This window comes from Podarcis erhardii (assembly GCF_964252035.2).
Source record: "Podarcis erhardii genome assembly, chromosome: 8".
Taxonomy (NCBI): domain Eukaryota; kingdom Metazoa; phylum Chordata; class Lepidosauria; order Squamata; family Lacertidae; genus Podarcis; species Podarcis erhardii.
Genome location: NC_138499.1, coordinates 59,225,326 through 59,252,828, shown reverse-complemented (window position 1 = coordinate 59,252,828; position 27,503 = coordinate 59,225,326). Strand labels below are relative to the sequence as shown.

Sequence of the window (27,503 nt, the reverse complement as noted above, 5' to 3'; positions counted from 1 at the left end):
GAGAAGTGGGGGGGGGGGTCGCAGCGTCTGACTCCAGCGTCATCCGTGCTGAGACTATAGGGATCAGTGAAACAGCTGCTTCTCCGAGACTTAACTAGCTGCTATAGGTGAGGAGAGCTTTCCCTTTTCCCTTCATTTGATCACTCTGGCATTCTTGTTTCCTCTGCAAATATTTATGTAATGCCGTCTCCCATGCCTCAGGGGAGACAGGAGTTTATTTTCTGCACCGTGGCGAGAGTGAATGCCGCAGCAGTTTGCCAGGTTCAATTTCTGACGCGCTGTTGTTCCAGCAGGGTGGATAATTATCTGAAGCCTTCCTTATGCCCAGTTGTATCCAACCTGGGGTTTTTTTTTGGGGGGGGGGGAGGACTGGTAGGTGAATGCAAAACCAGGGGCTGTATATTCATCAAAATGTGTTTCTGTGCGTGGATGTTTATAAGCACTATGTCACTCTCAGCAATGCAAGCAGAGAAGAGTTCTGTGGAACCTTAAAGACCAGCAGAGGTGTAGTGGCATAAGAATTTGAGGATGAGAAGCCCCTAAACCATATGATTCTGGAAGTTGCTGCTTTAGTTGTTTAGTGCATTCTGGTGCACATGAGCAGCCCCACCCATATCTAGTGCCACTAATCACACATAATTCACACTACTAAGGCTGCATATGGACTATACCTTGAACATACATTTGAAACACATCCCCACCCAAAAAGGAATTCTGGGCACTGCAGTTTGTTGCTGGGAATTGCAACTCTGCCCAGAATACTCTGACGGAAAGAATGTGCTTCAGTTGTGCCTTATGGTGTACACACAGACATAATCTGAATCAGGGCATATATGGGTAGTATTAGCGCTTCTGTTTTGTCACTAGGTGTCATTATACCGTTGATTAATCATTACCATCAACAGTGTTAGTGGTACACCTCGCAGATGAACACAGCATTAACCTTCAGCTGTGCATTGAGCGGAGTCCCTAATGCAGGGGTGCTTAACCTCAGGGTTGGGGTGCAAACATGCCTCTCTATGCCTTTCTAGCCCTCTAGCCTTCCCCGGTCTCAACTGTCACTGCCTTTGCTTCACACCCTCCTCGAGAGTTTTCGGCTTCGATGGCTGGAATGTATGTTTGAACTTGCCTGGCTGAAATCAAGAGAGGTGTGCTCATGTAGAAACCTCTGACTTCTTCATGCCTGGGATGTACAACTGACTCCCCTATTTGGATTTCCAGAGCACTTGGAATCTCCAGATTTAGGGGGCAGTAAGTGTAGAGAACAGAAGCAGTTGGAGGAGGCTTCTGCATGGACAAGGGGGAATTAAAGGAGGCACAAGGGGTTCACAACATAGCTGTCAACTTACAGATTTGAAAATAAGGGACCAGCAGCCTTGAAAATAAGGGACCAGCAGCCTCACCTGTTCCAGGCACTCCAGTCTTCCTGACCTCCTGCAGTCTGGTCAAACTCATGCTGGGTAGCTTTGAGAACACTGTCCAACCAACTTTGTAACCAGAGGTTCAACTGAATAGAATCTGAATCGCATGCGCCACAAGGCCTATGCAGCCTCAACTTAAGATGGCTCCCCAGCCTGGCTTTGCACTGCAAACTTTGCAGCAGCACGTGCAACAAAATGGCATCCAGCATTCAAAAAACCCCTCAGCTTGCATTAACTAGCCACACACAAGGCATGCAAGCTCCACCCCCCAGTCGTTCTTAGACTTCTTATTGGGGGAGCAACACAGCCAAGCAACACAGTTGGAGCCTCCCTCCTCCCTGGCCGGCAGGGAGGGAGGGAGGGAGAGGAGCTGCTTCCTTTAAAATTTAAGGGACATCATCGCAAAAAACTGGAAAACTCAAGATCTACCCACACTGGAAGAGTGGCAGATGCAGCTGATGGACTATATGCAACTGGCCGAGATGACTGGCAGAATCCGTGATCTGGGAGAAGAGAAGATGGAGGAAGACTGGGAGAAATTCAAGATGTATCTACAAAAACATTGTAATTTGGTTGAATGTTAAGAAGGATGCTAGATTATAAAAAACTGGCCACCACTAAACTAGATTTAAATTTGATGATAAGTGAGACTAAAGAAAATATAAAATTTTTTGGAAGAAGTGCTAGATTATATTTGAATGAGTGGACATGAGATTGTAAACAAGTTGATAATTTGTTTGTAAAAAATTTTTAATGATGTAAATGGGAGCGGGAGACGTGAGGGAGTCCAAGGAAGTGATGAAATTGTTGTGATAGAAGTAAGATTGTTTATTATGTGTGCATTTATATTTAAAAACCTTAATAAATATTTATAAAAAAAATAAAATAAAATTTAAGGGACATCATTTAAGGGACATCATTTAAGGGACATCCATCAATAAGGGACAGCAGTGGGACATGGTGCTGGAATAAGGGACTGTCCCTTCAAATAAGGGACACTTGACAGCTATGGTTCACAATCCACATTAAGCTGAGCTATGGACAGGCCCCTAGAAGTTTTGCCCTGGTGTAATATTATATTCCTGTCATTTAGAAGCACCACTTCCATCCAGGGGCGAAAGTAGGCTTTGTTTCACCTAGGTAAACACCCAGTTTGGCACACACATTTCTGTACATACACACATAGGCAGGGGGGCTGAATGCCCCCCCCCCCCGAGGCTTCATCTGGGGCAAAAAGCCCAGCTAGCCCCTCTCCCCCAGTAGTTCTAGCACTGCTTCCACCAACACAACAATTTCAGTTTGCGTTTGCTTTTGTAGACCTGCTGATAGCTGTGAAATGGGAATTCTGCTGATTTGACCTATAAAAGTATACTATATTTTTTATTGTTACTTGCACACCTGAAATGCCTCAGTTTGTTATTGGACTTTTAAAGTATGTATTCGGCATGCACAAACTTTCCCTGGGCTATATATATTCCAGGAAGCTTTGGGGTGCTAATGTCTGCTCACCTTCCTACTTTGTATCTAATCTACTGGTGCATATACAACTTACAAGCTATCTCTGGGGAAGTTTTTAATATAACTTTGCAGTAGCAAATGCAGAAAACCAATAGGTCCAATTTCATCCTGTCTTCCTTTATTTCAGTCAAATCCCCCCAAAACCTCAATAGCTATATAACAAACATTTGAATACCACATAGGCTAGCCCTAACCTGCCTTTCCACATCATTCAGTGTCCCTGATGTTGCTGCATTTGAAAGAATCATTCATTTCACATGTATCTTGTTTTGCTAATTCAGTAGAAAATGCCAGAGAATGCTGCCTCTCTCCACAATTAGACAGGCATAAAAGCTTCTATTGTATTGCTACTGTGATAGTGCTACTATACCTATGAATTATTCACTCTATTGAAGTGTAATCTGCCATTGCATTAAAAATAGGTCACCCAGGATGCAGCCAAGTACAAAACACATAATAAGAACCACAAAAGCAAGGTTTGCCTTGGGCAACTGAAGGAACACCAATCTGTGTTAACTCTGGACTGTATTACATTTACATGAACACAAATGGATTCTTCTTCACCAACATCATAAAAATGTAATATTTCAATGCTTTGCATGTATTAACTCTTCAAATAATCACATGGGTGCTTAAAAGCATCCTACCTTTGCAATCTGTGCTGCTAACGCTCAACTCTCTTGCAATTTTCGCACAGGGGTGAACATTTAGGACACGTTTGCAGATGCATTTCCCTTGGGGGCACAATATGTGATAATTCTTATGAAAATCTGGGAAATGTGCAATGGGAATAGTAATGGGAAAAGATCTCCTAACATTAACAATACAATCTATTTTTATTACTACTGACAATTTACTCATTTCTTTATAATGCACCCTATATCCACTCCTAATGGCAATTCTCATAATATTAAAAAATGCATCTTGCATTCAAGTTACATAAATTACAGTGCAATAAAACACACACAAAGAAAGTGCAGACACACCAAACCAGGAGTGGAGAATCTTTTACCCTCCAGCTCTTCTTCTTCTTCTTCTTCTTCTTCTTCTTCTTCTTCTTCTTCTTCTTCTTCATTTTATTTGTATGCCACCTTTCCATAGTTAAAACAATGCTCAAGGCGGCTTATAACATGACAAGAATTACATAATTACCAACATAACAAAAGTCATAAACAATAAATAAAACACATCAAAAAGTACACAACTAAATAAAAAACAGTTTCCACATAAATCATAAAATCTAAAACTAAGAATACAGCATTAATATCAATCACAATTTAAAATGACATAGATAAAAAATAAAAACAATTCAAAAACAAAAAGAAAACAAAAACGGAGCCCTCTCTGCCCAGCAGCAGCAGCAACAACACTCCTTTATGGAGCCTGTCAGGCCCCGCCCCAAGCCAGGTGGAGAGAAGCAGGGCAGGGCCCTTCAGGTTCCCAGCAGGTCAAAATGCACCCTTCTGCTCCAGCTAGCATGGACATGGGTCAGGGATGATAGAAATAGTCCAGCAACATTTGGAGGGCACCAGATTGGGGAAGGCTACTGTAGAACTGGGAGGTAGACTGAGGTGCGCTAGCATATCTGGGAGAAAGAAGTCCTGTCATTTATTTGCTAGTTTTCTAGCTGCTTTAGGGAGTTCTGAACAACCTTTCACAAATATGCTCCCCACCTGTCCAGTGGAGTAGCAAGGGGGGGGGTACAGTGGCGGCTGCCTCAGGCACAAAAATTGTTAGGGGTTCAAAATTTCAACAGCTGGTCTGCCTCAGCACAGCTGTGCAATTCCATTGCTGGGCTCTATTGAAAATGGCTTCTCCATGCAAACCAGGAAGTGACCTCTCTAGGCAGCGGAACACTGGCTGTACAGTGGAACCTCGTGTTATGCACCATCCTCCTTGCAAATGCTTCGGGTTACGAGCTCTGCTAACCCGGAAGTAGATGCTCCCAGTTGCGAACTTTGCCCCGGGATGCAAGAGGAAGTCGCGCGGCAGCAGCAGCAGGAGGCCCCATTAGCAAAAGTGCACCTCATGTTACGAGCGGTTTCGGCTTAAGAACGGACCTCCAGAACGATTTAAGTTCGTAACCGGAGGTACCACTGTACCTGTTATGCTACTGTACCTGTCCAGGGTTCTCCTTCTTTAGTCTATCGTTTTGCTCTTCTTAAAGGGCCTTGGCTCACCAATAGTAACAAATGTAAGAGGCAGGCATTGACCCATTTGGGAGGTTACAATCCCTGGCATGCAGATTTCTAGAAGCAGCTGCCAACTCTGCTTTGGGCACACTCCTGCCACGTTCGCCACCGAAATGTCACATCTGAAATACGTTTCCAGTTCTGACTTCTCTCACAAACTGTCAACCACACCAAGAGAGATTTCTAGTCATTCTTGCATACTATTTCCCTCAGTACCACCCCCCTTTTCTATGGCAGATGTAAGGAGCTCACAAGTGGGCTTGATAGAACTGTACATTCCAATTTCTCAAAATGCTTAGCAACCAGAACTGGCTGTGCAGCTTTTCTACATGTTGTGTGTGTGAGAGAGAGAGTGCGTGAGAGAGTGAGTGAATTCTGTGTTCCCTAATTAATACGCCTAAAAAGCATCTGGAAACCTGTTATGTTTTATTGCAACAGTAAAGAGATAACTGCAAAGATTAGCAATGTAAATGCAATAATGGGATCTAATGCTAGAGGTACTATAGGTGGCAAGTATATGACTCACTCAGCATAGCCACTGAAACTGATGGACTTATCATTCTTTCTTCTTTCTTTGTAAGAAGTAGAGAAAAGTAGAGACTTGTGGGCAGGACATAAATGTTTCTTATCTGAGTCAACCAGAGTTGTGTATATTACAACCACCTAGGTCAGTGGTGGCGAACCTTGGCACTCCAGATGTTTTGGAACTACAAGTCCCATCATCCCTAGCTAGCAGGACCAGTGGTCAGGGATGATGGGAGTTGTAGTTCCAAAACATCTGGAGTGCCAAGGTTTGCCACCACTGACCTAGGTGAACATGATGCATAATATGTATATGAATTCAGACACAGAGATCTTGGTTTAAAATGAATTCTGGTTAGTTCAACAACTGAGTTCCCTAACCCATAGTCTGAGGTTGTGTTGCTATGAAATTGACCATAGTTTGTTTAAAACCAGAGTGTCTGGTTAGGGCTGCATTTTTTCATGGCAAAATTCCAGGGACCACATCCACTGTTGAGAGGGGCCTGATACAATGGGTGTGACTCATTGGCTACTGTACAAAGGGAAATTTCAACCAGGCAAGTCAGAGGTTTCTACATACACTAGCCCCCTTCTCCACCCAGGCGAGCAGGAGACGCATTACCACACTGAAGGACACACTCCAGCCAGTCAAAAGCTGTGGTCCTTCCCATATGTTTTGCACAAAAAAGTTTTGGGGATTAACCTCTTAATAATTTTAAAGAGACAAATTGCAATGTATAAAATTAACAAAGCTTTGCATACATTGGCATTCTTTAACCTACATATCAGAAAACAGATTTTCTATTTATTATTAAAAAAATAGCCAATACAGAATGAGAAACAATCCATTTTATTTATCATCATTGCATTGATGGATATATCCAGTTTTCTAACACCATGGATACTGAGAAAAGAGGAAGAGATCTACGCCACTGGATGCAAGCTCAAAATTCTCAGTAATTTTAATTGGCCCAGACTGTGCCCATTACACTGACCATGTTCCACAAAAAGAGAGTTGTCTGTGTACAAATTAAGTGCATGTCCAATCTGCATAATTCAAGTCTATAATTCTGTACTAAAGCAGTGCGACCTATGCAACAAGAAAAGCCAACACATGTCAAATAACTTGTGCTGATTGGACAGGCACTAAATTTGTGTACAGTGGTACCTCAGGTTAAGTACTTAATTCGTTCCAGAGGTCCGTTCTTAACCTGAAACTGTTCTTAACCTGAAGCACCACTTTAGCTAATGGGGCCTCCTGCTGTCGCTGCACCGCCGCTGCACAATTTCTGTTCTCATCCTGAAGCAAAGTTCTTAACCTGAAGCACTATTTCTGGGTTAGCGGAGTCTGTAAGCTGAAGCGTATGTAACCTGAGGTACCACTGTACCTTATTCAGCTCATTTTATTTTTTTTAATTTTTTTGTGAAATATGGATTTCTAATTTTAGGGTGGGAGGCCAGGATGAGATAATATAATTGATGCTGGGCGTCTAGTACAGGGACTGCACCAAAGATTCGTAAAGAGGGACACGGAGAAGAGCTTAGCAGTGCCACCCCATACTTTGTGGAAGCTATATAAAACGAGGCCATGCCATTTTTCCCTGGGTAAACTGGTAGGCATGAAGGATATTTTTTCCCCTGCACATGTCTTGGAATGCTAGTGTGTGGGTGGATAAATCGGGGTTGGAGACAAAGAACAGTTTTTGCAGGCTGTTAAAGGTGATATGAAATACGCTCATGGTGTGCACACTCATTCCAATGCCATGTCTGTTTAACAGGCTTTGCAGGGTTTTGTAGTGCTTCAAATATTTGCAGAGACTGTTTAATCAGAGTGTGCAATGGGCTAAGTATGCACAAAAAGGCAATGACTGCCTCAATGATACTGTCCTCAGCAGTCTTAAAAGCAACTCCTGCCTGGGTATCCCAAAGTCATAAATAAACTTGGCCTACCACTCAAAATAAATGTATTAATAAATCTTTCGCAAGTAATGATGAAAGGACGAGTTCTCTTGGCACTGCATGCATTGTCTTACCAGTGCCAGGATGTCTGAGTTATCAGCAACTGTTCTGTGAAGAACCACTGTGAATTACATAATTATCAATGTCTAGGCTATTCTGAATTTCATTTTCTTCTGACCTCACAGTTTACAGTACCCCCTCCATGTGTAACAGGAATGCCAACAGGATTTCCCTGGGCCTAGCATGCTATATATATATGTGCCTCGGTGCCTGGGCACACCCTCCCCCAGCAATCTATTTGCAAAAACTGCTACATATATTCATGTAGCCTAGCCAACCTCACAGGGCTGTTACAAAGCTAGAAAGGGTTATGTAGTCAACCCTGGTAGCAAAAGGAACGTACAAACATATAGTGTCGTTCATCTAAAGAAAAGTCAACATTCACAAAAGCAGCACATCTTTGCTTTAACTGCAACATTTCATAGTCCTGATATTTTACAGCAAAATGCCAAAACAAAACAAAAAGCTTGCAAAGCACCAGAGATCTAAAAAAATACTGCAGTGCCCCCCCCCCCAATTCAATCCTTTCTACCTGTGGTCTTTCTTGTGTGTGTAACTCAGAATAGCACTTTGTGGCTCTAATGAAGTGGATTGTAGTTTACAACATCTTATGCTGAAAGAAAATGGTTAAGACTCTTTGCTTCGTGTTTTGTGTTTTGCTGCAAGAGATCAGCTTTATTACAGTTCTCAATCCTTACACAATTTCCTCTGAGTCAACATTATACCAGACTTTTCTGTGTATAAAATGAGGGGTTTTTTTTATTATAATTTAATCTTAAAAATTGGGGGTCGTCTTATACACAGATAGTGCATTGGGGTGAGTGGGGATTGGTTGCTGTCACAAGCAGGAAATTGTCAGCGGTGATTGGTGGGTGTTTTAAGGGCTGGTTTTGATTGGCTGTGGCTGTGGCAATTGTGCGGGAGATTGGCGGCTGCTGGTGGCGAGGGGGCAGACAATTGGTGGCTTCAGCGATGTGTGCGAGTGGCAGTGTAGGTCATGCGGGTGAGCAATTGTTGGCAATCCCCCCCAAAAAAGCTCAACAACTCTGGGCAATGCTCCCCCCCACAAAAGCTCAACAAATCTCCCCCCATTTTCTTAATTTGGATTCCTCACAAATTGGGGGGGGGGTTATACAAGGAAAAATACAGTAACTTATTGAGGCTTCTCACCAACAACACAATCATTTTGTTCAAGGAGACAAAAGAAAAAAAAATCATATTATGCTTTTTCACCATGCCATCTCCACCAATAACATCTCTACAATTTGGATTCCCTTATGTGGCAGAAAGGAATCTAATTAATATAAGAAAGCTTTTTTAGTTGTTGAGCTAATGCACATACATATAACCATTTGCTTGTTAGTAGATCCAACAGATAATACAATTATAATGTAGGATGCTGGGTAAGATGATTATGGTAGGCTTTCTAGAAATTAAGTGCATCTTAATAAATAATGCAATTTCTTTAGATTTTCATTTTTGTAACTCCACTCAGGCCTGTTTTCAAAGCCATGGAAAAGGGGGGGGGGTGCGAAAGTGGCTAAAGAGTAAAATTGGATTTATTCTGTGGCCGACTTATGCTAAATCCACTCGCCTCTCGGGATTTTAAAGCAAATACTATTAAATAAAAATATTATGGGGAAATGTGGTACAAAGAATTGAGACAAGCTCGGATCTTGAAACACACTTTAGCTGAAACCCTCAAAAAGGTGTCAACATGTGACAATATGATGGGCACACATGATGGGCATATGGCTCCACATGCCGGGTATTATAAAATGAGTAAGATTGGCATGCAATGATTTTGAAGCTGCCACAAGATCTGCATAAACTTGGAACCAATGAAAAGAAAATGGGTGTCCCCATTAAATATTTGGTACTCTTGTGGCAACCCCTTAATTGCTGCATCCCTATCTTAGCTTAAACTACCAGTCTATGCAGTTCCCATAGCAGAAGGGTGAGGCAATGTTTCTGTACTCCTATTGCTATCACTAATCCCATGTAACAAGACATTTTGCACTGAATGTTCCTATTACGTGATGTCATGGAATCTAATGCTGAAGGAGGAAGGGCTGTGGTGGAGGAGAGAATTGCAAAAGGACTTCGCTAGAATTCAGCACAGAACTGAACTAGTTGCACAAGCAAGCAATGGTGCAACTATATATTGCTACAGTTTAGGTAAGTGTACATTGTATTTTACGTTTTCTCCAATAAGACTCCCCACTATGCGCAGATATTGGGAGATGATACTCCCTGGGTTCATTTTACCTTGTAAGTTACATGTGGTAGATGTTTTTTAATAAATGTGCTTCCATTTCTGACATTTACAATGCCAGGTGGAAGGCGCCAAGACCAACAGCTTCTCTTATGCGGCAAAGAGCAATTGTCAAACATATGGAGGAACATTTATAAGAACTATTTGCCGTGTGAAATTGAAGAGGTATGATAAGCTAGCAATGACTTTACCACGCTGAAAGTGAATATGTGGAATTTGGGACTCAGATACTCAGCAGGTGGTGGGTAAATGCTAGGAACGGAGAAATCAACTTTTTCATTTAGAGCATCTTCTTCTTGTTGTGCCTCTCCCTTTTCTCCTTTCCTCTCATGTTTCACTGGCACTGTCCCTTCCCTTTCCCTCCAATATTCATAATGCACCCAATAAACAATCTTGCAGAAATCCAACACCCTTTCTCATCCACAACAAATTCAGGCACTGAATAGTGTTGGGGGTGCAACATTAAGTGTTGGGCACTCCCTGTAAATGGCTTGGGTCCAGGACACCTACAGGAATGCTCCTGCCGCATGAGCCCGTCTGTCCTTTTAAAGTATGCTCTAGAGCAGTGTTTCCCAACCTTGTGCCTCCAGCTGTTTTTGGACTACAATTCCCATCATCCCTTGCCACTGGTCTTGCTAGTCAGGGATGATGGGAGTTGTAGTTCAAAAACAGCTGGAGGCACAAGGTTGGGAAACACTGCTCTAGAGCAGCGGTTCTCAGCCTGTGGGTCCCCAGATGTTGTTGGACTACAACTCCCATCATCCCTGAGCTCTGGCCTTACTAGCTAGGGGTGATGGGAGTTGTAGTTCAACAACATCTGGGGACCCACAGGCTGAGAAAGGCTGCTCTAGAGGCTCTCCTTCAAACATCTCATCAGTGGCAGATGCAAGATGGATTAGGATTCAAGAGATGGCCTTTTCTGTGGCCATGTTTGCAGATCTAGGATTAGATCTGAGACTCCTCCAGGAAACATGCCACTTGTTTCCCTCCTGGCAGACCCCACCCAGTGTGCTTTCCCTGTGGTGCCACCTCTCAAAGCACCTCCTTAGTAGGGCCTCTAGATTGCAGGGGGCGGCGGCAGACAGTAGCAGGAACAAGCAGAAGGGACATGCTTCTGCATGCTCTGTGCCTGACACTTCTCCTTTCAGTGTCAGTTGCCTTGACAGGAAAAAATGTCATGCTGGGCTCTACAGGCATTCATTAAGCTAGCTGGGAGAGCCCAGTATGGTTCCCCTCTGGGGAAATAGCTTCTAGGTTGTTGTTTTTGTTATGTCCCCATTATGTCCCCCTGCAATGCAGGAATCTGAGCTAGATCACACATGACAGATGGTCATCCAAGCTCTGCTTTATAAACCTCCAAGGAAGGAGAGTCCAGCGCCTCTCGTGGACGTCTGTTCCACTGTTGAACAGCTCTTATCATCAGAAAGTTCTTCCTGACATTTAGGTGGAATCTATCATTAATTACTGGTATTGTTATAGATTTGGAACTAAAAAACCCAACAAATTTGTATCAGATGAGATGCTACTGTTGAACAGTACCAAGGGCTGTGGCTTAAAGGATTAAACAAAATGAAAACGCCCAAACAACCTTGGCATTATCAGCATCACACCGATAAATACGGACTTGATGCCTTAATTACCTTAAATGAAGTAATCAAAAGGCAATAATTAGTGCCTAAGGTATGACTTGTTGGTGAATGGTTAGATTAGAACAGAATGTCCCAGCAATATCAGGCCAGTGTGAGCTGCTTGGAAGGAAAAAAACATTCCAAAGGTGTGTGGTGCCAGCATACAAAAAGCCACTGACATTATATATATATAAATGTCAAAGGCCTGGTTCATACACTCCCTAGGGCCTTTGTGAGGCAAATGAACAATGCTGTCTATCCCCTCTACCCAACCCAAACGTTATGAGTCAGGGTCTCCATGTGAAGGTCTGATCACATGAAGGCTCAGCCCACCCCTTTTTGTGGGAAATAAATTATGTGAGCAGCATTCAGCCCAGACAATCCATTAATCTCCATGATGGAAGGGAGGAGTTTTATCATTCTCCCCCCAATGCAAAGACATCAAGTCTAACAATGCATGAACCAGGGCAACGTTTGGGAAGACATCTATTAAAGACTAAATAAAATTGTGTTCGTGTAAGGCTCCTCTCAAGGGACAGTGCTGTTTTTCAGCAAGTGTTAAGCTAGGAGGCATAAAGGGCTTTGCACACTTCTTAACTCTGTGGGAAGGCTGTGGAAGAGGAGTTCTATCAAATCAATGGTGGGAGACACATATCAGAGAAACACCATCTTCCCCAGAGCTCCAGATTTCTCTCAAGGGGCGGATGTACAGCAGGAACTTAAAAAAAACAACACTGCTATGAGAAGTAAATTCTATAGGAAATTTCAGTTGCCTTGGTGATGAACCAGAAATAATTATCCTTTCTTTCCACCAGGGCTCAGGGAGTTCCATGTGCATTCATGTTCCCTTGGAGTGGGAGATAAACCAAAGGGGATAGGCAAAATAAATGAGCTGTGAAAGCTTTCATGAGAAGTTGCTCTCAGTCTCCCAACAAGCAGAATACCTTGCAGACCGGGCAGCTACAGAATCGTTACCAAATAATACATGGTAACATTCCAATGTTTTTTGGGGGAATGGGAGATGACTGACTTGCCTTTTTAAAATGAAAAAAGAAAAAAAATATGAACAGCGCTTCCCACAAAATGCGTAGAATTTGCAATATTTATTGCATATGTTTATTTTGAAGCAGTATCGTTATTAAAGGAAATCATTATGAAAGGAAAATGCAAAATTTCAAAGAGGATATTTCCAAAAATTGCTTGTTGATGGCATTATTGTTGGGGTAGGGGAGAGGTTTAGGATCCAAGTTTGAGGGTGGGTTGTACTGAAGAAGTGATCTATTAATACAGTGGTACCTTGGGTTACATACGCTTCAGGTTACATACACTTCAGGTTACAGACTCTGCTAACCCGGAAATAGTACCTCGGGTTAAGAACTTTGCTTCAGGATGAGAACAGAAATCGTGCTCTGGCGGCGCGGCAGCAGCAGGAGGCCCCATTAGCTAAAGTGGTGCTTCAGGTTAAGAACAGTTTCAGGTTAAGAACAGACCTCCAGAACGAATTAAGTACTTAACCCGAGGTACCACTGTAATCAGGTTTGAGTACAAAATCAGAATCCTTTCCATGCTCTGCAAAATCAGAATAAAGTCTCCATTGCATAGTCTGTTCTGTTCTTATAATACTAGCCAAGCTTAAATATATTTAAACTATGGAAAGTTTCAGTACAAAAACTATAGCTTAAGCTGAAATTATAAACACCCTTAAAAAGGTAACGGTAAAGGGACCCCTGACCATTAGGTCCATTCCCTTACTAGGGAATAAATCCTACTGATTATAGTGGGACTTACTTCTGAATATAGCAATCATAGGATTGTGTTTTAAGACACAAAAAACATGGTCAAAGGCAGTGTGTTGTTGCAAAAACTAGTTGCTGGAAACCGCAGGAGGTGAGGGTGCTTTTGTGCTTAGATCTTGCTTGCCGCTCTGAGCCCGGCCTTGGCTGGGGAGGGCGGGGTATAAATAAAAAATTATTATTATTATTATTATTATTATTAAGTGTCCCACGGGCATCTGGGCGGCCACTGTGAGAACAGGATGAGTAGCCTCTTTATATTCTTTAAAAAGTCACCATAAACTTCAGCTGAAAGGTATTGTCAGTTTCTCAAGATTACTGATCAGCAACTAATTTTGCCAAAGGAAAACTTTTGAGAAAGGTTTGTGTGGTAATAAAGTTGGCATTAGCCACCTACCAGCAACAGCCTCACAGACATGAACATTTGGGTGGTACATGAGGTTGGGGTGGTGGTGGCAAAAGCTGAGGTGCTCTCAAAAGGCAGTGTTGCTTGGCCTCCTTGCTAACCAGTATGGGTTTGAAAGGGACACGAAATGAAATGTGTATGAGATACAAACACAATCCCATTGCATTTTCTCCTTTGCAAAGGAAATCGTTTGCACATTTCCCCCTCCTACTCTACTTGCTTTAAAAATTGGTAGGGAAACTAGAGGCTAGATAAAGTTGCTCTGTGGGGAGAGAGCTGGCCTGTGAACTGCTAGCTGATCATTTCTGGTCTCGAGGATTAGAAGAGACAGGCAGCCATTACTGGGTCATTCAATGTGTCTGACGAACCCTTAAGGGGGAAAAGTTGTACATATACACACACATTCATAAATTATGTATAGCTTTGTGATTACTTACGAGGGGGAAGCCCATTTAATTTTCTCTCTCTCTCTAATCTATTTGTGCATTTCAGTGTTTCTCTTTTAATCTACAAGTTTGGAATTTTAAAGAAGTGTTTTGTAGATTTTAAAGAGGTCACCTCTGTTTTCTTAAACCCTTATGGAATGTTAATGGCCTTCCTGAACAACACTATATGTTCATGTTTTATCCCTTCAGTGCTCACATTATGTATTCCATCTGTCTGTCCTTTCACTTATTCAAAGCAAAAGGTACCCTTTCAATGTACTGTCTTGATAGCAGTGCTACTTGCACCTTTTCTATCTAAGAAAGATGTATTAACCTATATATATAATGCTTCCTGAGCTTCAAAGATGGAGTTTATAACATGCATTGGCAGCAGCTGTGGGAGGGGGAGGCAGAATGCAGCTTATAAATTTTTAAACCATACCATCCAAATTCTATGCAATTACAATTCTGGAAGGAACATCTCAATAGAAGGCAAAGCAAGATTGTGGCTGCATGACCCAGTAAGCAAATCAGCTCTAGGCAATGAATTACCTGTGGGGATTAGAAACAGGGTCCCAAGGCCTCTGGAACACTGCCCCACAGGGACGCACAGGTGCCCAACTTCTGGCATTCAGAAGTTGTTGAAACGTTCCCTGTTCAAAAGGCTTTTACAGCGCAATCCTAATCACGTCTATTCAGAAGAAAGCCACATTGAATTCAACGGGGCTTACTCCCAGGTGAGTGGGACGCAATGGGTATTTTTACCTGGCTATGGATATTAACTGTTCACCAGAATTAAAGATTTAATTGCAGTAGTTATTCAAATCAATATGTGATTCTTGGCATTTCTCAGTTCTGTAGTTCCTAGCCACATGTAATTCTTCTCTCTGTTCATTTTGGCCTTTTGTCTCTTTGCCTCAGGTCTTCTTCTCTTCCTGTCATTGCCCTGAACCTTCTTCCCAGCATTCCTTTCCTCGCTTCTTATTTCTTTTACTGTCTGCCTCGCCCTGGCTATCTCTCCCAAGCAGCAAAACCAAAGGCAAACAATGTCGCTCAGAATCAGAAGAGGTAAGCCCAATGCCACCAAAGGCTTTTCTATGGCAGGCAGGCCGTGCAGCAAGTTACCGTTGCTACCGCAATATTCACCTTCTGTATAACATTTTTTAAAAATAAATAAATAAAAGTGTTTAGGGGTTATATGCACGTACGTAGGGATTTGTATGTCTTTACTGCAAAGGGCAAATGGAAAGATGATCTGAATTAATTTAAAGGAGAATGATGCAATTAATATTCAATAAAGTAAACACATAAATAAATGAGAAGGATCTCAGAGATTCTTGGTGGCAAGTTTCAGGCTCACTATTTGCTCAAACATCTTTGAAGTGAGATATTTCTAGTGCTGTGGAATGTTTGAGAAACTCTGTGTCATCTTAGCAGAAACAGCTGAAAAATGGGTCATGTAGCATAAGAGCATCCAAGCAAGTTACTCAGCTGGAAAATGGAAAGAATGGGAACAATTAAGGCCCTAAAGGCAAGCATAGGCATGGTGTTGGGTAGCTGTCTCATGGACATTGCAATAAATTAGGGGCTAATATTAATTCATCTCTTATGTCTTGAGAGAGATCTAATAACCCCCGTTTTACCTGGGTATAAGCCCTGTTGAATTCAATACAGCTTACTAGATATGATTAGTATGGCACTGTAAAGTATGTGCTTTGAAGAGCCATTCCATTTTTTAGGCTATGAGATTAACCCCACCCAATGGACCAGAATGTGGTCTAAACCTCCCTTTAAATCCATATCAGTGAAAATAAAAGAACGCACTCTTAAACTCACTTACAGGTGGTACCTAACACCATGGAAACTAACGCTAATTCGCCCAGGAACCTCATCAAAATGCTGGAGAAGATGCACCTCCACAGGCACATACCTCCACATGTGATGGGAATGTCCTAATTGCTTCTCGGCCTTTTGGCTAAGATCAAGTGTGGGAATGTCCTAAAATCCAACGCATCTGGACATCAATCATACAAAAAATATGCAAAAGAACTAAGCAAGTATTAGAAGTCATCCTAGAACTGGCCCTACTAAACATCTTCAAAGATAATCTATGGTGCTTTTTAATCATAATTTATTTTTCTTTGTAATTGGCCAATGACTCTCCAAGTCAGGCTCACTGGAGGTTTTTAAGAAAGAGGTTGGATGGCCATCTGTCATGATTCTTTAGCTGTGATTCCTGCATTGCAGGGGGTTGGAATAGACAACCCTTGTGATCCCTCTCAACTCTACAATTCTATGATTCATTGTGCCAGCACTGGTTCACATGACACAGTAAACCAAACTATGGCATACTGGGACTGCACAAATCTGCCGACTTCTGGGGAGGTCTTAACTGATTGTCTCCTCCCTGGTCCTTTTTAGTACCATATTGAGCTCAGCAAAGGTTTGGATTAGTGTGTCATCCAAACCTGGACTCATAGTTAAGTTCTCTCACCACCAACCATGAACAGTAGCAAAGAACAAACCTTGGCTACGGCTTGTGTTTAGTGAAAACAGACCTTAACCACGAATCCTAGTTCGGATGGCATGCTAAGCCAAACCTTATCTCAGCATGGCAGCAAAGGGACTGGGAGGAGCAAAGCAGCTATGAATTCCTCTCCACTTGCTGTGCAAACCAAGCCAATGTGAAATCATGGAAAAATCTTAGCCGCAGCAGAACCTCCCATCAATATATAAAAAAAGGGTAACAGGCTTATGCTTTCAAGAAATATACGGAAAGGTACATTGACTTTGCTAAATGCATTGGCACACATGTGGGTGTTTATCTGACCTGGAGATATTTAAATTGTCTTCTAAAGAATGACAGCAGGTGGAGAAGTACAGAAGTGTTCACCATGTTTTACTATAGAAATCAAACAGTGCCTCTTTCAATAGATGCTCTTTCTCTCCAGTGACTTCACTCTGCCAGAATGCTATGGTGATAAAGGCAATACAAACAAAACAACCTTGGAGCAGTTTACCACCTGCAGCTTATTCAGGGCCTGCCCCAAATCATTTGGCTTGTGTAGGTGTTTTCACTTCTGATCTTACAATTACTCTGTTTGAAACCAGAAGTGAGTGGACGCTGCTGACAGGCAAAGCAATTCAGAGTAGGCAAGAAACCTGTCCTACCCAGCTAGGTAAGGGGATTGTTTTTGTCAGCTACTTTGAGTATCTCTAGCTGTCATACACACAGACTTAAAGGGGGGATGGGGACATGTGAAATCACCAGCTGTTCAAAAGGAAGGAGAACCAAGTTGTTTGTATAAACTGAATTCTTATGGATTATGCATACATGATTAATCAGGATAAAGATACACAGAGATCTTTGGCAAGAATAAAATACGTAAGAACCCAGTAACTAAAGGCATATGCTCCCTTCTGCTACATTGCAAACAGATACACCTGTTGTGGTAGGGTAGCAGTAAGTGACTCAGTTTCACCACCTGTTGAGAGATGTTAATGTGCTGTTTTAAAGATTTGGTGCACTGCAGAGTTCTATTCAGCCTCCACTTTTTATTGTCATGAAACTGTTGTTGTATCCACAGCTATGCTTGCCCATCATCAACAGCCATTCCAGTTGCCTCCAAGCTCCATCAGCTCAAGACCAGCTAACTTTCAAATTAGAAAGCATCATACAATGAAAAAGAAATTGGATGGATTCTTGGATTCTCTGGTATCTACTGCCATGCTGAATGTACTGTCCACTAGTGAATGAATCAATACTCCTGTGCAAATCTACCACACCAAAGATGTCATACCAAACAATGAAATATTTCAGAGCAGCCGATGAGACCTTCACTAAATTTGCTTCTAATGACCCTTCACTATCTCAGGCTCCAAAATGTATGACCTTTCAGCAAGATGTACACACGCACACAGGCCTCTGAGCCCCAATGTGGCATTCTGGAAAAATTAAGATGGCATTGGCTGCGCTTTTCTTACAAGTCGCAGGCAGCCCACTGCCATTATTTATTTAGTCGCTCAAAATATTTTTTACCCAAAGGTTCCAACAACAGAATGCACAATTATGAAAACAGATAAAACCATTGCAATTATAAAACAAGCAAAACTGTTCCAAATGTTCCAGACAGAAGAAAATACAAATTCAGCAAGAGAGATGGGTCCCACAAACATATACCCCACCCATCCTACCTCCCTACCATGCTGTTATCAGGATATCATGGGTGGTGGGCCCAGAGGGTCTCTTACATTTATGTAGCAAAATCCTGGTGTTCCAGGTACACTGTAAAATAGGTCAATTTTATTAGCTCCGTAATATAGACTGGAGACTGAATGCTGAGGAAAGGTTTGTGGCCAAGCTGAGATTTCAACTGGGAACTGCAGCTCGCAGCACATGAGCTAAACCACCCAAAAGTTCATTGAACTTCATGCTATAGTTCTATGCAGATCCTAACATTATACAACACAAGAAAAGCTGTGACAGGATAGCAAAAACAATGATAGACAGATAAATCATTCTCTGTTGCTTTCACAGTTTTATAATCCAGCTGAAAATGGCTCTCAGGTGGGTTGTAATACTCTTCGCTTCTGGAGATGTGGAGACATGATCTACAACTACTTAAGCCAGCCAAGCCGCACTGAAGTTGATTTTTACATGCATACTAAAAATTACATCAGTAGGAGTTGCAAATGTTTATGCACATGTGTAAGGGCAACCACTTTAGTGACATGCGACCTGCAAATGTAGATTTAGTGTTATAGTTTTCTATAGCTTTTCTATGCATATTTGGTAGGGAGTAAATCCCTAACTCTACTTGTGAGTAAACGTGCATCAGACTAGGGCTGCAGGACTAGCTTAAAGCCTACTGCCCTCTCTTGCAGTAAGCTTTCTCTGTAACTAATATGAATCTCATTCATTATATCACACCCACAATGCCTTTTTATTTAGCAGGGGAAAGGCATCCCTTTGTGGTGTGTTTTCATCCCTGCAGCTTCCTGACTCTTCAAGAACAGTTGATCCTTTAAGAAATATAATGTGGACACCCTATCTTCAACATGTGATGGCAAAAGCAGCGGCAGCTTTGTTAGAGATCATTTACCTTCACAGAAGATATCATCTGCTTCATCAGAGACAGCCAGATCCTCCTCTTCGATGTGCATCTTGGGCATGAGCCTGCCAAACAACTACTGAATTGAATGATAAAGCTGCTTTTAGTACTACCGCAGGGCTGTTTCCGTTCACCGGTGACAGCGGCTTCCGCATCTGCACAACTCAAAACAGCCTCATTTACATGAACATGATAGCCTGTCTTGTTTTCCTCTCTGCCCCACCTTGGGTGTTGCTTTTGAGATCTGAAGCAGGGTATTTCTTCATGGGTGCAGGAAGTTGAAAAAAGAGAGGCAAAGTGTAAGAAAACACATGGTGAATTCACTTCACCACATCAATCTGCTCCTAAAAGGGCTCCAAAGAAAAGAGTTGACTTACGTGCATTGTTTAGAGGAAGGAAGTGTGGCTAGGTTAATTCTGTAAAGTTCAGTAATGTTAAGAAGCTGGCACATACAAAGAGAAAATGATCAAGTGTATTCAGCAGCGGAGCAAGCCGATCTGGCGCCTGGGGTGGTGCGCATGCCCTGCTCCCAGGGGTGGGGCCAGCCACCTGTGGGGTGGGGAAGGTGGGGCAGGATGCTTTGTGGGGCCTCCAAGGAGTCTGCCTGCCTCCTCCCACTTAGCTACCCTAAGCTGGGGGGGAGGCAATGGGCGGACCTTTGTGGCAGCGCGGAGCCTGCGGGCGCCCAAGCCACCGCATCACTCCCAGGAGAGACGCGTCGCTTGGGTGCGCTGCAGGCCCTGCGGTGAGTAGCACCTGGCATTTTGTCACCCCCCTCAGTGGTGACACCTGGGGTGGCCGCCCCCACTGCACCCCCTTCATCCGGCCCCTGAGTGTATTGCCTTATGTAAGGCCACTTCCATGCTATGGATTTCCCACATGAAAGGCAACCCATTGTATGAAATGGCATGCAATGTGTACCTGCCCTTTTTGTGGCGTGTAATTATGCTGGGAAACTACATGGACTTTTCAAGGACTTTCCATGAAAAAACTAACCATGCCATTGTCAAGTGACAAGCTACATTTGACTTGCAACTTATTTACTACATTGTTATAGCGCCCAGTTCTTATCAAAGAAAATAAACACGCAAGCTCCAGCGAACAGGATATTATTTAGCATAACTGTCTGTTCTATTAGGCAGATTCTTTTGCAAGAACTGCCTTGCAGAGTAAATCCAAATTCCAGCTTCTCCAACTAGATGCCTCTTGTTTTTCCAGAATAACCCGGAGCAAAATGTAAGCTACACCTCTGAGAGTCACAGTTACTTTCCATTTAGCTATCATAATCTGTTGCAATTTATTGCCTAGAGGCTGGATAGCAAAGTTGGCTGCAGCGCGGTGCTGACAATGTCAAGGTTGCAGGTTTGATCCCTGTATGGGACAGCTGCATGGCCTAGACAATCTTCAGGGTCCCTTCCAACTCTACAGTTCTATATTGTATTATGATTTTTGTAAATTGCCCTGGAAGCGCTGCTGAACTACAACCGTACTTCTGTTTCACCTACCAATTGTAAATCATGGTCTGTCCATCTAGATGTTGCACTAAAGCACAGTTTAGCTTCTATAACCCTGGTTTAGTGTATTATCTGAATTGGGTCTGCAAGTCATGGCTGTGGCAAAATTTGAATCAAGGTTTTCCAATGCACTGTCCACTGGCCTTAACTTATGCCTTTGCATTTCTGATTAATGCTACAGAAACTGTACTTTAAAATTGCCATGGTGACACAGAAGAGCAATGAAAGCATATTCCTTCTTTGTTCAGCACTGTGCAATGCACAGACAGTGCACATCATTTACAAATGTAGTATAAGAGATATATTGCGCTTAGCCATATAACACTGTTTCTGAAGCATTAAAGAATGGCTCTTTCCTTCTTATGCCACTCAGTTTTTCCCTTGGATTTAAATTTGTTTCCTTGCACACTGCTTTCAAAGCACTACTTCCGGATGCCTTGACAGTCCTTGTTTCTTTTATTTTCAGGAATTAAAAAGCATCAAGAGGCTGTTTTCTTTCGAGAAAACAACTGTCACCTAAATGAGCACACAAACTAGCCTGGTGATGAATAATAATGACTCAACCTTCACTTCAAAGGCCCCTAAGAGAAGTTTCTCTGATTGCCACCCTTTCACCACTTAAATGGCATCCTGCGAAGTATATTCCAAAAATACACGGGGAGGGTGCGGGATGTCTTTATTTGAGATGAAACATGGTTTCCCATTTGAAAATTATAAATATATTGGTTAATGCTGGCCCCTTTTTTATCCTTGGTCTGCTCATTTCATTAGTGACTGTAATTTGAATCCTAGCAACTTTCTCTTTTGTCTGCAGCAACAAGTACTATGAGGTTGTAAAGTCAAAGTAAGGGGGGGGCGGTCCCAGATACAAGGCTCTTAGTGCTCTCTGACAGTGGCTTTTCCTCTTTTTTCTTGCATCAGGAATGGCAGCAGAACATTTTCACTTAGATGTGTTTATGTATTCTGTTGGAGAGCCAGTGTGGTGTAGTGGTTAAGAGCGGTAGTCTCTAATCTGGGGAATCAGGTTTGATTCCCCGCTCCTCCACATGCAGCTGCTGGGTGACCTTGGGCCAGTCACACTTCTTTGAAGTCTCTCAGCCCCACTCACCTCACAGAGTGTTTGTTGTGGGGGAGGAAGGGAAAGGAGAATGTTAGCCACTTTGAGACTCCTGAAGGGGAGTGAAAGGCGGGATATCAAATCCAAACTCTTCCTCTTCTTCCTCTTCTATAGCCTACCCATGCAACAGGCATGGGTCTCTTCTCCTTTCTCCCAACCTCTTGCAGGTGCTTAACCATTGCTACAAGGTGAGCCAGCAAAGGGGCTTACGCTCAGTGACTTTTCCTCTGGTTGCATGTTGTCCACGCTGCCCTAGGAAAGTTCAGTCCCCTCCTCTTGCAGCTTGATTAATTGAACACACACACACAATGGGAAACGATATGTCTCTAATTACAGGGGGACGGGCAATTATATTAGCAGAATTACAAAGAGGAAGTAATTAATCAGGCAGAAACCAGGGGGAGGAACCTTTTAAAAAGAAGAGAAAACAGTGAAAAGAAACTCCCAAACCTGTGGAGTATTTTCTAAAGTTTCATACTTTTTTTAAAAAAAGAAAGAAAGAGAGTTTTCTGTAGCAGAGGAAAAATATAGAACCATCACTGGGAAAACAAAGCCTGATTATACAAAGATGGTGGTTTCTTAGGTGAAAAGTACTTGGGGAAAGTGATGGGAAGACACCCCCTTGGCTCCTGTATCCTGGGCAAGGCAACCAGTCATGCTGCCCTAAATCTACCTCTGACAGTACCCTAAACAAAAAGAAGTCATCATAAGGCTCTTAAGAACTAGGTTGCACATTAGATTTACTAACAGTCATAAGAACAACCCTGTTCTTCATGGATGCTCTTCAACCTATTAGCTGAGAAAGCTGGAGGAGAATCACAATCACATGTGCAGAGAAAGAAGAGCTGCTGGCATGCACACACCCCCCCCAGCACCTGTTCTTTAGCTCCTCTTATTTATTTTTAATTGCTATTTCGCCCCCTAAAAGTTGGAAAGGGAAAGTCAAGGAAATTGGCCTCTAAAGGGAAAGAGGGGAGAGGTGAAGAATGGATGGAGAAAAATCAGTGGGTCTTCCTTCCTTATGTATGTGGACATGGTCCCTTCTGGCTTTCTCTGCCTCTAGGGAAAATAGCTTCCAGAACAGGCAGAATGACATCATCACTTCATTCCTAAGAGTAAGAAAATTCCCAAGACTCACGTCAATTTGCTTGGGTAGCTGGAACAAAATTTTCTATCTCAATGCACTCTGCATGTACATGCATGGTATACATTTAGAGAAATCTAAGGACAAATGCAATTATATTCCCAATGGCACATGACATAAATAAGCACGGTGCCTCCGGGGGGGAAAACTGATTGGTCATAAAAAAAAAAATATGCTTAGATGCTTCAAAATATGCTTCCATTTAAACGTTTTAAGACAACATCACTCCATTTTATACATATTCTGAATATTTTGCCCCAGTGTCTCCAGGACCTATACTTTGTTACATGTATTATTTCTTTAGAAAATGTATAGTTGCTATGTATTATTTATTTTAAAAATGTTTACTCAGCTTTTCTATTTGCAAGGGTTCTATGGGGGGGGGAGAATGATTAAAAACATCAAAGCAATAATAAAATATGACAGTTGCTGTATCTAAAGTTTATTCTCAAATCACAAAAAACAGATGCAGCTCAGGTAAACTCCCAGCCTGTAAAAAAAGGGACAAACAATGCAATCCTATACTGTACACACATACTCAGAAGTAACTCCCCTTATTTTCAGTGTAGCTTACTCCTGGGTAAGAGGGTATACAACAGAAGTCTTAATATTTATAAAAACAATTTCTAAAAGTTTCAAAAGCACACTTCTGAGAAGACCACATTCTTACCCAGATGGTGAGAAACGTTATAGATGTGAGACCACAACTGAAAATTCTCTATCAGCCTTACAGACAATTCAACTTCTGTTGAAGAGACTTGTGACTGGGCCTCAATGGTTGGAGAGGTTCATATTGGGGCAACACATACACTGGAGCTGTAAATGACTTCAAAAGTAAGAACCAGCAACATGACAGTCTAGAAACCAATACAATTCTTACAGTATTGCAGTTATTCCCAGCAGCGAATATCTGCCTCATGAGTTCTGCATCAACTGAAGCTTCTGAACTGCTCCAAGGGCAGACTCACATAAAGTTCAATGCAGTATTTCAGTCAGGGTCTCACTTTTTCAGGAAGGCAGAAAGCAGGGGCAAAAAGCTGACAGATCATGTTCCCAACCACTTCTTCCACTTAAAAATCTAGATGTTGACTTGGCTCAAGGAGATGACTCTCACCCAGAACAGGTTATTCCATTAATTGTCTAATTTTAAGACTACCCACCATGAACTACTCCATTTTGTCTGGATTAAGTTTCAAAGTTGCTAATTCCAGCCCTCATTCAAGGATGACACCACCACATCTGGTACAGAAGAAAAGTAGAAATAGAGATCCTACTCAAAAACTGCATGTGACCTCTCATGGTGGCTTATATAGATATGAAGTCCCACAAGAAAGTTACTACAAGATCTTTACTACAAGTACCAATACATTCTGGAATCTTCAGGAAAGGTAGGAACCATAGAGCCATAGCAAAACACTGCCAACCAAGGATGTCATATGAGTAAGTATCAAAAGCTAGTAAGAAGTCCCAGATAGTCAACAGAATCACTCTTCCTATCTATCTCCTAGTGAAAATAAACAAGGACAACAGCTCAGTGGCAGAGATTTGCTGCATGCCGAAGTTTCCAGGTCCAGCCCTCAGCATCTACAAGTAAGGTTGGTGTCCTAACCCTCACTGCTGGACAAAAAACTAAAAACCCCAGCTTTGTTTCTGCCAAAGGCTTTAATGCAAAAATCAGACTGGTACATGGGCAAGATATAAGACAAGGTGCAGGAAATACTCAAGAGTCATGGCTGAGCACATGTTAAGACAACGATGCAACAAGTGATGTTCCCCTGCACCTTCCTTTCGAAAAGCAGAGTTAGCACAACACAACACAGCAGCTGGAGAAGTAGATGGGCACTCATTTGAGAGGGTTGGGTCTGCAAGGTTTGTTCACACCCATGTCTCCATGTCCTTGGAAATGGAGGAGGTATCAGTGCAGGCTCAACACCTGATTTCCACTCATAGTCACCTCCTCAGAAGAAGGCTTCTCACTGACAAGAGGAGAGGTGGTCCTTGTAGTCTTTGCCCCATTCCCACATTTGTACTTGACTTCCAGGTAGTTCTTAGGCAAAACGTTATTTCCCTATACTTGCTAATACTTGCTACACCCAATGTCAGCTTTGTACAGAAACTTCTGAACAATTTCAACAGCAAAGTTTCCTTCCTTTTTCTCAAACCACAAGATAAAGAGGGCACATGGGAACGGAACCCATGGGGAGGAAAAGCTGACCACAAGCAATGCCCACCCAGCTCAACTTCCACTCTGATAATATGGCCACAGTGCATCACATAAGCAGGAAATAGCTAACATCCAAGGTCACAGCAGAGTTACTAAAGCAGGATTGCTCCACTCTCAAGGGTATGAGCAGCGAAACTGCTTCTTAAATATATACTGCAAAATACTATTTTGAAATATTGTGAAGTAAAGGGAAATTCAGAAATGGCATGGTCATCCCCACAAATGAAAGTTGAAAAGAGGAAAGTGTTCATATTGTGGTTCTTTTCACACCTAGCCCTTCTTTACCTCAAAGAGGTGAGATGTTTTACCTTTAACTAAGTACAATGATGCAGGAATGTGTTGGTTTGGTGCCCACAAAAGAGAAACTGGTACTGATTTATTGAAGGGAAATAAAGTTCATAGATTTCTGGACAATGAGCCCATTTCCCTTCACATCCTTTGATTTCCTTATTTGCAGTCTCCTCAACCTTGGCACTTTCAGCCCCACACTCCAACCAACTGAGTTACTGACATTTCTACAGCTTTAAGGGTGGTAATTCAAAAAACAACAACAAGAACACAGCGTCAACTTGGAATTACACCTGTTTAAATCCATCAGGTCTTTTCTACTGTTTCAATCTTAGCATTAGCCACAAAGCATTAGAAACGAATACTATAGCCTGTTCAAAGAATGGCTGGTCATGCAATCCTCCTTTGAAGTTGACCATAAAAACTCTCAAAATGGCTCTCAAGCTGCGGTTGGGGATAGGTGCAAGCTTTGCAAAGAAGGCAGGGGTCACAATTGCGGAGACTCTGACAGAGATCATTTGCTACAGAAGGGAAGCACCCACTGTTCCTCATCTCTCTCCCCAAGTACTTACATAGTGGGCGCAAGTCCAGATAGACACTACAGGGCTTATCACAATTTATCTCCTGAATGCTCTTCCATTCAAACAAGTTGCCACTGCCTGGTTTCTGCCTCTGGCACTACTGCTACTATACTCCCTCAAGGCACAGTGGAAGGAAGAAAAACTCTTGGGGACAGGGTTGTAGCCACCTGTGTTGGACATTGTTAGGAGTCATGGACAGCATCTCAAAATGGAACCCATGGGAAGAGCCATAGCTCAGTGACAGAGCATCTGCTTTGAACACAGAGAATCCCAGGTTCATTGCTGGGCATCTCCAGGTAGAGTTGGGAGAGTTCCCTGCCTGAAACCCTGGAGAGCCACTGCCAGTCCATGTAGACAGTATTGAGCTAGATGGACCTATGGTCTGATTCCATATAGGGCAGCTTCCTATGTTCCCAGCTCTATAAAGTCATTAACGTTCTGTCTGTGGTGGCCATGTTTCAATGACATGATACTACTTTCTCATCCATTAGGACAGCTGCAAAAGAACCTGGCTTTGCATGACTGATATAATGCAGGGGTAGTAATAGTAACAACAGCAACAATCCCAAACATACCAACAATTGCTTTCTCCTCCTCTAAACAATATTTACTTAAGTGCTATTATTTCATACTCTTGAAAATTCTCAACCCACTTCCCTCCAAGGCCTATTAGCAAAGGGATTATTCTCATATTACATGCCTATCAACAACATGTACAGTAAGAAAAATGTGAGCCAGAGATCTTACAGCCTGTTACTTCACAAATAATTAACAAGTTGTTATACCTGCAGCGCCACAGGATTTCTAAATTGACATGTAACCAGAGCCTGGCTACATTGCAAGGATTTCACAGTGACAGCTAAACTGATTGAGAACATTTTTTCTTAATCATCCTCTCCCCCCTCCCCCCACTAAGAATCATGAATCCAACAGTTTGGGTAGCTGTCCAACATCAGCTGTCTGGTATAAGCTGTGAGTCTCATAATTAGGGATGGAGGAGATATACAGACATACCAAACAAAATTTGGATGACCAGTCTTGGAGGCAGCTTACAAGGGATTTCACTGGATTTTGAAAATATTTGAAATAAATTAAATCCACCATCAAATTGTTTTACAGTAGTTAATAACCCTAACTTAAAAAGGAAGCCTGCAGTGGCAGAAGTAGACACAGTGTAAGAAATATGAGACAGATACAGTGTGAAAACAGTTGAAAATTTTGTACCCAACACATGAAATACATAGCATTTTTAAACCATGGAAATGCAGATGTGATTGCAAAGAAGAAATGAAGAAACAAAAAAAGCTGAAGCAGACTTTATGAAC

The 27,503-nt window shown here is 42.3% G+C and overlaps 1 protein-coding gene and 1 long non-coding RNA gene across 5 annotated transcripts in view; one reads left to right on the top strand and one right to left on the bottom strand.

Moving 5' to 3' along the window:
* Window positions 1-27,503, bottom strand: part of RIPOR2 (RHO family interacting cell polarization regulator 2) — a 98,380-nt gene that overhangs the window by 52,327 nt on the left and 18,550 nt on the right. The window contains exon 1 of one of the 3 annotated variants that reach the window (XM_081873356.1): window positions 19,302-19,829. The exons of the other annotated variants lie outside the window; for them this stretch is intronic. Within the exon in view, the coding sequence (XP_081729482.1) occupies window positions 19,302-19,371 (70 nt within the window). The 5' untranslated portion in view covers window positions 19,372-19,829. Of the gene's footprint in view, window positions 1-19,301; window positions 19,830-27,503 lie in introns of those variants that run through there. 3 annotated transcript variants of the gene reach the window in all.
* LOC309348369 lies at window positions 18-19,292 on the top strand. 2 transcript variants are annotated; one of them, XR_014159358.1, is made up of 4 exons: window positions 18-107; window positions 15,121-15,267; window positions 17,787-17,914; window positions 19,154-19,292. It is a non-coding gene; the product is annotated as an uncharacterized lncRNA (long non-coding RNA). The 2 variants fall into 2 exon arrangements; XR_014159359.1 differs by lacking the exon at window positions 19,154-19,292 and having other exon boundaries at window positions 17,787-18,129.